At 38.2% G+C, this 12,567-nt stretch overlaps 1 protein-coding gene across 1 annotated transcript; it reads right to left on the bottom strand.

Annotated features, from left to right (window-relative positions):
* Window positions 1-981: 981 nt before the first annotated feature.
* LOC131224327 (secreted RxLR effector protein 161-like) lies at window positions 982-1,362 on the bottom strand. The gene has a single exon (XM_058219848.1). It carries the CDS (start codon window positions 1,360-1,362, stop codon window positions 982-984), a length of 381 nt encoding a protein of 126 aa, XP_058075831.1.
* Window positions 1,363-12,567: the final 11,205 nt, after the last annotated feature.

Genomic DNA, 12,567 nt, shown 5'->3' with positions numbered 1-12,567 from the left:
CTTTATGATCAAATGATCAAAGTGGTTTGTTAGAAAAATAGCATTCCATTACCACCCCACAAAATGAATGGTTTAGGATGTTGTTCATGAAGAGTTGAACACGACAAGTAAATGTAATTTTATTTATTACAAATACTTGTACACAACAAGGGTACACTTTACAACACTCACAAACTATCACTCTTAAATGACAACTCTCACACACAAGGAAAAACTCTTTTGAACTCTTAATACTTGGACACATTTCTTTCACTCTTGAACTCATTCTTTGTTGTTTATATGCGTACATAATGAGACACTTCATATATTTATAGAGGGTCATGGAAGATTATAAAATCAATACAACTCTAAAGAGTTCTAGAAGCTTCCAAATATTTTATAAGGTTCAATTATATTCCGGAACATTCTAAGAGAATCCGAAAGGTTCTAGTATAGTCCGGAAGGTTCTAGCATAGTCAGGAAAACTCTATCAAACTTTAGAAGTTTTGGGAAGATTCTAGAAAATTCTAGAATTTTTCGAAAATGTCCGGAAGTTTCCGGAAGACTCCGGAATATTCAAGAGAGGTGGTGATGAAATTTAACACTCCCCCTCGGCACCAACTCTCACAATGCTGCCTTGGTCATCATGCCAAGTTGCTTTCTAAATTCGATGAATTTAACATTGCTAAGTCTTTTCGTGAGTATGTCTGCAACTTGGTTGTCGGTCTTCACATGACTCATCTCGATTTCTCATTGAAGTACCTTCTCTCTCACAAAGTGATAGTGTACCTCCACATGCTTGGTCCTAGCATGAAACATTGGATTCTCAGCCAAGCAGATTGATGATTGATTGTCGTAGTGCAATATCATTGGATAATCATCTGGTTGATGAAGATCCCTCGTTAACGGCATAAGCCATGTGCTTTCTTGTGCTGCCATTGCCATTGCTCTGTATTCGGCCTCCATCGTTGATACAGATATTGTAGGTTGTCTCTTGCTACACTAAGAGATTGCTCCTGAGCCAAGGTTGAATACGTATCCAGTACTTGATCGTCGTGTGTCATGATCACCACCATAGTCAGCATCGCAGTACCCAACTATCTTGCATGCTCCACCTTTCTTGTACAATAGACCAAGGTCTATTGTACCCTTCACATACCTCAATATTCGACGTACTGCTTCAAGATGCGGCTTCTTTGGTGTTTGCATGAACCGGCTAACCACACCAACTGCGTAAGCTATATCTGGTCGCGATAATGTAAGGTAGATTAGACTACCAACTATTTGTCGGTACATAGTTGCATCTTCTAAGTCTTTTCCTTCTTCCGAACATAGCCCGGCATTAGCCTCCATAGGTGTGGCAATTGGCTTGCATTCGAACATCCCATATTTCTTTATTAGGTCTTTGGCATACTTCTGCTAACAGAGGAATATGCCTTCGTTGCTTCGGTCAATCTCCAGCCCAAGAAAATGCTTCAGTTCTCCAAGTTCCTTCATTTGGAATCGCACGGACAAGTTCTCTCTTGTCCTTTCAATCTCACCATCATCATCTCCAGTGATGATCAAGTCATCCACGTACACTAGCACTATTGTTAGTTTACCTTCCTGGAATTTTACAAAGAGATTAGAGTCCGCAGGTGCCACCGAGAACCTGCTTTGCATTAGGAATTCCCCTATCTTGTTGTACTATGCCCTCGGTGCTTGTTTAAACCCATACAAGGTCTTCTTTAGTTTGCAGATGTAATCCTAATGCCTTTTACTCTGGAAACCACTTGGCTGCTCCATGTAGAAAGGCATTCTTCACATCCATCTGCCACAGCTTCCAAGATTTGCTCGCTGCAAGTGCTAGTAGTACTCGCACCGTTGTAATTTTTACTACTGGGCTAAAAGTCTCATCATAGTCCAACCCATTTTCTTGAGAGAATCCTCTAGCCACTAGTTGAGCTTTATACCTTTCTATTGATCCATCGGGGCGAGTCTTGACTTTGTACACCCATTTGCATGATATCGGCTTCACATCCTTGGGTTTTAGAACTAGTTCCCAAGTCTGATTTTGGTTCAATGCCTTAATCTTTTCTTCTATCGCCTTCTGTTATTGTATATTTCGGGATGCTTCTTCAAATGTCATTAGCTCTTTCATGGTCTCTTCTTTTGCTAAGGCAGCATCCACGTATCTTGGGTTAGGCTTTCTCTGTCTAGTCGACCTCCTAAGTGGCGGGTTATCTACTGCAACCTCCTGTTGACTCGGGCGAAGCTCTTCTGGACTACTTTAATGTACTCCAGTTTGCCATGGACTCATCAATTTATCTGGTGTTTCAGACAGATTAGGCACTTGCTCACCATCTCCTGCTGTAGGTGTCAACTCCTTAGTTGAACTGAGAGATTCTTCTCATTCCCTTGTCTCCCCCATCTTCTCATACAGTTCATCTTCTAAGTCTTGAGAGTTTGGCAGCTCCTCCTTCAGTGGCGACCACCATGATAAGGCTTCATCAAAGACAACATTCCTCGATGTGTAGCACCCTGAATCAACGATCCAATCATCACTATAGTCGATAGCTACTTGATTGGAAATTGCGGCAAGGGCTATTTCACCCGTCTCTGTCACTATTGAGGAAGCAGCTACTTCGTCAGTGACTGTGTTAGACTGCTTGAGTGGTTCATCAAAATCTATCTCCTTCTCTGAATAATTTCCTTTGATGGATTCAGACACTGCTAAGGATGCCTGAAAGACCTAGTTATCTTCACTGTCTTCTTGGTGATTTCTAAAAGTCACCAAGTTACCTTTGACTGATTTTTTCTTGAACCAACAATTTTTTGCAAAGTGACCTTTATTGCCGTAATTGAAACATTTTATATCATACCTTTGAGATACGGAAGATTGCCGTTTATTTGTGTTGTTTTCGGATTGAACTCCCTTTGTCCGAGGACTTCTTCCTTGCTCTTCTCTCTTCTTGGACTTTCCAAAGTTCTGCTGTCGATATCCGCCTTTTTTATTATTGCAGTAAAGTGTTTCCTCTTCCTTATTTATCGACACTCCAGCCATTTGTTTACATAAACTTTCTTGAATGGCCAACAAATTCTCCAACTCTATGAGAGTAGGTTGAGTAGGCCAACCTCGTATTGCCGTGATAAAAGCATTATACTCGGGCTTCAACTCGTGTATAATGATCCTCCTCATTCTTTCCTCATGAATATTTGCTTTAAGATCCAATTCTGAATTTTCTTGACATAAATCCTTTACTCTTGTAAAGTATTCACTTATAGACTTATCTCCTTGGGTGGTGGACATTACCTCATTCTCCAAATATTGAAATCGAGCATCATTGAAGGTGTCTCATGCCATCTTGGGTGTGTCGTTATTCTTGATTCGCCCAAGCAACTAATCCTCAATGGTTGACTTGAGCACGTACATTGCCTTCCCGGGCTTAATCTTCCACTTTCGGAGTGCTTCAACATTTTCTTTAGGAGGTGGGGTAATCTCATTCCCATTAACAACCTCCCACAAGTCTTGCCCTTCAAGGTCGGACTTAATCCGAATCCTCCTACTTTAATAGTTGTAGTTGTTAAGTCTCGTAACTCCGCTCGTTGTGTTCACAAGATCCGCCATCGTGGCTTGGTGTGATTATCACTCCCTTTACTAAGTAAGCCAATAAATTTTATAGTCTTCAAACTGTGCACGATCACCTTAGAAAACGGATCCCGACCAAACCTCGCTCTGATACCAAATTGAAGAGTTGAACACGATAAGTAAATGTAATTTTATTTATTACAAATACTTGTACACAACAAGGGTACACTTTACAACACTCACAAACTATCACTCTTAAATGACAACTCTCACACACAAGGAAAAACTCTTTTGAACTCTTAATACTTGGACACCTTGCTTTCACTCTTTGTTGTTTATGTATATATATAATGAGACTCTTCCCATATTTATAAAGGGATATGGAAGATTCTAGAATCAACACAACTCTAAAGAGTTCTAGAAGCTTTCAAATATCCTATAAGGTTCTATTATATTCCAGAACATTCTAAGAGAATCTGGAAGGTTCTAGCATAGTCCAGAATATTCTGGAAGAGTCAAGAAAACTCTATCAAACTCTAGAAGTTTCCAGAAGATTCTAAAGAATTTTAGAATTTTTCGAAAATGTCCGAAAGGACTCCGGAATATTCAAGAGAGGTGGTGATGACATTTAACAGCTCGGACCTGTTTTTATATTATCGATTTTGACCAACGTGTTGCGTTAGTAAGCTAGGTGCGGTCCACCGTGATGTTTGTGAGAAATCCACCCGTCCATCCATTTTAACAGCTCATTTTAGGACATACGGCCAAAAAATGAGCTTGATCCAAGACTAACTAGGCCACACGAGAGGGAAATTTGGGAAAGAAATTCTTACCGTTGAAACCTTACCGGGCAAGGGTAAAAATGAGCCGGATCCGCCTGATTTTTGCACCCAAAGGGTAATCATCGTTGGGCCCACTGGATTGTCCTTCACAACTACCGGTTTGTACTCGCGCCACATGTCAAGGTGCCTGTGGAGACAGTCAGACATCATCTCTAGGCTATTTTGTCGGTTTACCCCGTGATTTTCTCTTTTGGAAAGGCTCGTTTCCCTCGTCTTTCACTACCTTTATCTTTCTTCGGCAAGTAGATAAAGTGCCGCACTCATGCTTTTAAATTCGAGTTTGAATCATTTGTTTGCAGCAAAATAAGGTGTACAGTGAGTATTCATTTGTTTCATTTTTATTAGTACATGTCATCCAAACATTGCAGCTCAATCAAAATGGAGAGAAAAGAATATATATATATATATATATATATATATATATATATATATATATATATATATATTTGACCTTTTTTTTAATGCACGCACACACACCTCACACACTTCACCACCTGGGTACTCGAACCCTTGACCCAGTGTTAAAACTCCTTAGAGTCTACCACCGAAGCAAGAGTAAGGACCTAGGAACAAAAAATATAATCATTATAAAAAAGAATAAAGAATAAAGGATTTTTAAAAAAAAAATTCTTTAATTTTTTTAAAGAATAAAGAATTAAAATAATAATAATAATAATAGAAAGAGGTGTTTCAATTATTGATCTCCCAACTTTTCCTCTTCTCTCTCAACTTCTCTCCAAACTTTTCCTCTTTTCTCCTAACATCCATGTTTGCTAGATATATATTCATATGAGATACACTGGATGGAGCAACAAGAGACACTGGATAAGTAATGCTCATCGTAGAAACGTTCATCTGTAATGTCGGGTCCACCATATAGTGTACAGTGTCAACCAGCCCATTCAAGGGGTTTGAGAGACACACCAAATCAAGCCATTCAAAACTCAAGTGACCCACAGAATATATAGAATTTGGGGATGATTATCGTACATTACTTTCTCTATGGTGTGTTCGACCACTTAAGTTTTTTAATCAGATGCCAGTTTGATAGATGCAAACGATCTAAACTCATTCCGAAAGAAAGGGAAAGAGATGGCCGTTTCCCCTTCGTTTTTCGCCAATCCCTTTTCTTCCTCAGGTCATGGGTTTACATAATATCTGTATCATTTCGAGACTCTATTGTAAACATTCAACTTCATCTATAAATCTTATTTACTTTAGCATATAAGAAGAAACTACTTCTCAACAATCAAATAAAGGAAGGCAGTCAACATGAGAGATCTACTTATAGTGATGAACCACAAGATTTGTCAATATTCAGATTTCCATTAAGGCCTATTTGTTTGAAGAGAAAACCCTGAAATATCATGGAAATGAATACAAATTCCATTGATGCAACATTTTTTTTTAAAGAATTTCTGATGCAACAATTGCCTCTGTTTAACAAGAAAAGATGGGAAAATCAATTTCATTTTCCTAGTTTTTTCTAAAAACTCTACAAAACAATTTCTTAAAAAACATATTCAATACTTAAATGTAAAATTTCACGATTATGAGATACAACTCTCACCTTTTGATCATTAACCTTTTAACATTTCCCTTGGAATATGATATGTAAAACAAACAATAATAAGGGAATTTATGGTCCCATATCCATATTGACCATAGAGGTTTGGGATCCTGCTCGGGCTGATAGCTATGGTTGTTGTTCTTCGAGGTACATTCTAGATGGACCGCTCTTTGTGTTACGGTTTGCAGTTGTAAGAGGTTGTGGACGCCCTCCTACTTATTCATTTCGCTTGGCTGGTGCTGCATCCTACGTGGGACCGGTCATGGGGGCAGAGTCAAAGAATAAAACCGAATGAAGACCCTTGCAAGTTACGTTTCCACTCCACCTACCAACTAAACTGCTTCATCCATGGTGCCGACGAGGTGCATCTGAACTCAAGCCTGAATTGTCGGTCATTAACCACCTATGAACCGTGCTACCTTCTGTGATTCGGTCTTCAACAAATCATATTTTGTGTTGCCAACCGTAAGAATTTTTTAGTGCAATCGGTGACGGTCCAATTTTCCTACCGGCAATTTTGGTATTGCTAGAACAATACATGTTCGTAATCATAGGGGAGGAATCGTAATTGAAGAATACGTCTCATTTGCCACCATGATCGGATGGGTGATTTATTCTATCAAGCACATGAGAATTGTAATTCCTCCCACCATGTAGAAGTACTGGATTTCAGTTTGAACACAACTAACTTCACTTTCTTATGTTCTAGGATGTCCAAGTAATCAAAATACTGCTCTACCTCAGCTAACTTGTCGAGGAAATCTTCAATACATAATAAGCCATTAAAATTGAGAAGTTCGACCTTATCTCGATAGTCTTTTTAAGTGCGATCTAGTCGATCATCTCCATGAACAAGTCATCAGGCAACAACGCCAGTGACGTTCTCATTGCTAGAGCTCGACATATCTAGGGTAGCCCTACGATTCACCTTCGAAAATGCTTTACAAAAATCAGGCTTGTATCGTACAACAATCACAGGCGGCTGAGCATCGCCTTGAGGTCCGGACGGAATTAGTGTATCCACAAGACGATCGAGGGTTGCCTACAGTCTTTATATGGTCAACTTACTCTCCCGGTGGAAAGCTTCAATTCTTTCCGATATATAATGAATGTTGGGATCATCGTCCACATGATTTTGGTCCATTCCTTTATTAGCTGCTATCGGTCTGAGAAGAGTCCTCGGTTTAATACCACTTACGCAGGGAAGGACATGATGAGGTCAATCACTGTCTTCCTCAACCAATAACTACCTTGAATCCATAAGACTCTCTTGAATCCACAAGAAAAAATCTCAATAAGAAAGAAGAAAACTTTAGAATAATTGATTTATCAAATAAATTAATGAATAAAAATGAGTTTAACACCCTTTAAATAATTATAAGCAAACCACAAATACGTAATCAAAGAGTTCCAATCAAATAAGGAAATAAATTCAAAAAAATATGTAAATTTCTACTGCCGGTCAACCAATCGAAACAGCTAAAAAGTGTCCAGATACTTAAATAAAAATTTATGTGATTTTCGATGTGCTGACCTGATTTGTCAACTTGTGAAACTGAATTTTAACCCATCGACAAGATGTGTTAAGTCTAAACTTACAAAAACCAGACAACAAATCATCTAAAATTTTTGACAAAATTTTGACCAATCAACTTGATTTGTCTATCAATCAAACTATGCTAAGTATGTTCGATTCTTCTTGACTCTTTTTAAAAAAAAATAATAATAAATAAATAAAAATCCATCTTAACTATGGATGAGTCCGCCACCCATTCTAGGTTAAGCTTATCCAACGTGAACCTAGCAGGAGTCATTCCCACCCATGCCCCCGAGCATTGTCCAATTCTGTATGTAGTCTATCTTGGGGCGTCCTCATTCAATGATACGTGCGGTGCAAGCTCATGGCACACTGCTCTCCATGCGCACTTTATACGCATCACATGTGATAACCTGACAGGTGTGATGGGCATCTGGCCGTGCATAATGTGTGCCTCACCGTGAAATTGACCTAGTGCAAAAACCAGGCCAATCGACTCATCATGCGGGCCACCCATCGATATTAAATGCGGACCGTTGGTAATTTTGCTGGATCGTCTTTTTTTAGTATATACACAGGTGTCCCACATTATGACTAGACTTGCCTGATTCTTGCACAGATCATATCGAAGATGGCTTCTACTTTGAACGGTCTGGATGTCCTCCACCCTTTCCAGATTAGCATACTTGCTGTCGGGTGTAGCCATCAGAAACATGCCAATGTTTGTGCCAGATCCGCATCATTAATGAGGTGGGCCCCATCGTCACATGTTCTCTGTCCCGAAAATCAGACCTGTCCGGTCAGGTGTATGGTAACAAAAAAAATTACTGCCGATTAAAAAATTGTCCAACAGAGAACAGTTTGATGGACGAGGGTGCCTACCTGATGATTAGACCACTATCCTGATATCAGGCCCGACGACAGAGATGGTGGGGCCCACCTGATGAATGGCTTGGATCTCGAAAATGGTAAAGACAGCTGAGGGATCACCATGCCCTAATTGAGGGGACTAAAAGTGACTCATCTCTTTGATAAATGGTGATGTGGAGCAGCACACGGACACCGGAGGGGAAATGATGAGGGCCATTATAACCTTAAAATAGTTATATCTCGCATATCAAAATGAGTTAACCAACCCCGCTATGCCAGATTGCCCACACCAGATTTGCAAGATTCCTTAAGATCGATGGTGGAAAGTCCTTTTTATTTCCAATTTTACTATAAATAGTAAGTTTTAATTTGACCATAACTTTTGATCCTTTGAGTTGCATGAGTTATGCCATTATGAAAATGGCTTTAAAAAATTAGAAGAATAACATGTTGGGGCAAATTGGACACTTCAATATTATTGGCCCGAAAACCATGAAGTCTAGTAAGAATCATGATCTTCTATAAATAATAAGCTTACTATTTATGGTAAGCCATATTTTTAGGGAGTTTGAGTTGGAGTTTTAGACACTTAATATTATTGGCCTGAAAACCACGAAGTCTTTAAGAATCATGATCTTCTATAAATAATAAGCTTACTATTTATAGTAACTCACGAATTTTTTAGGAATTTGAGTCTAAAACTCCATCTCAGGTTTGAGTTCATCATTTAATGGATTGTAATATCATTTTTTATCATCAATTAATTTATTATCGAATTTATTTGAAATTATTTCTATTTTATCCCCCTTGGATTTGAAACTTCATAAAGAATCCAAAGAACTCCTTCGTAGTTATCCCTAAGCAAGATGATAATAAACCTCATCACATCCTTCCCTGCCTCAAATGGAAGTCCAGAAGTAACAAGTATTCCCAAACAATAAAAGGGAGTTAAGAATCTTCTGCATTTTACCTTTCCAGCCAACAGATACATCCTCCTGCGTTCGGCTTAGAGCCCATATATAAATCAGTCCGACCCACACCATATATTTGAACAGAGAGGGGACGCTCACCCATTAAAACCTTTCAGATTAAGAGAGGACCCACCCAGGTGTGTATATGACATTCAATACGTATACATTTATCAGATGTGCCCCACCAAGATGAAGGAACATTCTAAAAATGAGACCATTTCAAGACTTAGGTGGGCCACACCAAGTGAATATAGATATCTTACTATTTTTTAGACTTGTTTTAAAGTGGTTCCTTGTAGTGTGGTTCACCTGAGATTGGATTTTCCTGAGTTTGGGCTTCCAACGGTGAACACGAAGGATCTGCACGAGCAGATCTTGGTGGGGCCCACCCTATTCGGGAAATAAGCAAATGAGTCGTGACAAAGAACGGACAATATAAAACAGTTCTCTGGACCCTCCATCCTTATGGACCACGTATTGATTTGATCACAACATCAATAAAGATGGAAAGTTCCAGTTCATTTGGCCCATCCTAATCTCTTTGGATCATGTAATCAAATCTCTTCATCCAATCTCTTAGATTGTGTAATGTCTTGTACAGATGCATCCCTCCAAAAGGATTATGTATACTAGGAAGGTGCGGTGCATGCAACACACCTGAAGAGAGAATTAAGGAGAGAAACGGGGGAGCTAGATGAACGGTTGGGACCTCGAGCTGGGGGAGAGAAAAAAGAGTTATTTGATCCTCTGGCTCGTTATGACACTTGATACGCAGTACTTAAAAATGGTACCAGTGGAATATAACAACTCAAATTAAACTGACTACATTGTGGATTCCATTATAGTTAAGTTGGAAAGTTTGAAAATCATATTATTTGGACAATCCTAATCTCTTATTAATGGAAACTTGTTTTCTAAAATAAGACCATTGGATAATTTTCAGTTTTGACTATCCAATAAATGCCAGCAATCTAATAATTAAAGAGAAATGCTTCATTCTCTCATAGCAGAGTTATAGCGCTCCTAGTTGCATCTGTTCACTTGGACAGTCCATTCAAACAATGCCAATTGTCCATTAAATCCTGAGCACATTTCATAAGCTAACGGATTCTGTAGAATCATAAGCAATCTATGACAAATCCTAACAAATAGATGGTTCAAATTGTTGTTGGACTTATTTTTATGTAAATGGTCTTAACCACCATGTTACAAAGACCACTGATCAGATGGTTCATATATGCCATGGTAGGGTGATGTTTCCATGGTAGCCCATGATACGTTGAACCTAATGAACAGTTTAGATCAATGGATTGGACTATTTAAGTGTCCCAACACAACTAGGAGCGCTATAACTTATAGTTCTCTAAGAGCACTAGAGCATCTCTAATAATTAAATAACCTAATAAAGTAGGGTTTTGTTCATGATACATCCAAGCTGGTAAAAATAGTTTAGACAGTTTATTTTGAGTTCCTTATATGCCAGGTGTGTAAGTTCTTCATAATTTTTAACTGCCTGCATATCACCGTCCTACTCTACCACAATATTAAAGTATTTCTGGAGAGGAAAATGGGCCTTCATAAGGCTTCCTTTTATTAATTTTTTACACATGCATCACATGAGTCACTCAAACCTATGACCCCAGTGTTGAAACACACAGCGTCTACCAATAGCTATCAATAAGGACCCAAAAAGGAGTTTGGGGTTTGGTAAAAACCCAAGATGCTTTTTCAGGTAAAATGTAACTTGTTGGCTGGCTTTTCCATGTGAAATCTAAGTTGTTAGAGCAACAAAGCCACATTTTTAATTCCTAAACAATCGTTAGCTTTTGTTAGTGTCCTTTGGACTTTGAAAGCTTGGCACCCATCAAAAACTAATTGTGGCAAAAATGTCGAGACCCTATATCCATGTGTGTGTGTGTGTGTGTATATATATATAAAATCCTAGCCATCCATCTTGTACACTAACATTTCTGCACCTTGATCCCAAAATTCAGAATGATCAAAACTTGATGGGCCACCCAACAAAATCATACAAAAATTAAGTGGGCCGCTTAACAAAATCATACCTAAAACCTCCAAATAGGTTTCATCGGATTCCGGATCTTATGGAATGTTCGAATTTGACACCCATAACACGTGTGCAAAGGTGCGCACGTGCGTAGGTGAGCATGCCTATATATATATATATATATATATATATATATATATATATATATATATATATATATATATATATATATATATATATATATATATTGTATGGATATTCTCAATGCAACATGATTTCCACACCTTGTATGATTATCTCCTACTTAAAGATGTTCACACCCAATTCAACCATCTCTTCATAGGTTATGGTAAATTTATAAACTTGTCAAATTCATTTGCACTGATTTTAAATTTGGTATATCTCAAATGCCCTTATTTGATAATCAATTATAAATTTATAGATCTTTTGTAACTGCAGAGCATTTATTGCAAAAGCATAACTGGGGATTTCGTTTTTCTGGGGCAAGGGTATGGATTTGCATAACGTAAGGATTTAGCAAAAAAAAAAACAAACAAACAAACAAGGGAGATTTTAAATCTATGGACCACAAATCCCTAACCCCAAACAGCCCTTAAACAAAACTCACATCAGAACCATCTAACTAAAGGCCCATTTGTTATGATCATATATTTCCCAACCCACCAACCAGATGGTTAGGTGAGCCCTACTAGGTTAATGTGATTCTTGAGAAATGTAAACAATATAAGGATGTACACCGCTTGATGATTGGATTTCTTTTGTTCGAACTTATCCAAACCGTCCATTATGCAAGACAGCAATCGGGAGATTACGATAATCCAATTAGAGTGATTCTGATTTGGTGGGACGTCTGAGAGTGGGCTGCTCTAAATGGGTGGTCCAGACTAGTCATTGGATCATTTACATGTACAATAACCCTCTAATTGCACCTGCATAGGGTGTGCAAAATGTGAACTAGTTGTACTGGGTCCTTCCCCTACTTAAAACTTTCAACATGAATAGTTAACCATTACCAATAGATCAATTTAGAAACTCAGGCAAGTTAATTTCTTGAAAACTCTTACTAGTTTTTCAGTATCAATTAATATTTAAAAATGTAAATATATAAATTATATTTACTTTGTCCTAGTGTAGTCAAAACTTAAAGGAGAATAAGCACTAAAAAGTTAACAGTTCTACTGCTAAGTACTATAGCTCTATA

Source organism: Magnolia sinica, chromosome 2 (genome assembly GCF_029962835.1).
Source record: "Magnolia sinica isolate HGM2019 chromosome 2, MsV1, whole genome shotgun sequence".
In the NCBI taxonomy this organism is placed as follows: domain Eukaryota; kingdom Viridiplantae; phylum Streptophyta; class Magnoliopsida; order Magnoliales; family Magnoliaceae; genus Magnolia; species Magnolia sinica.
This window is presented reverse-complemented; position numbering and strand designations above follow the sequence as displayed.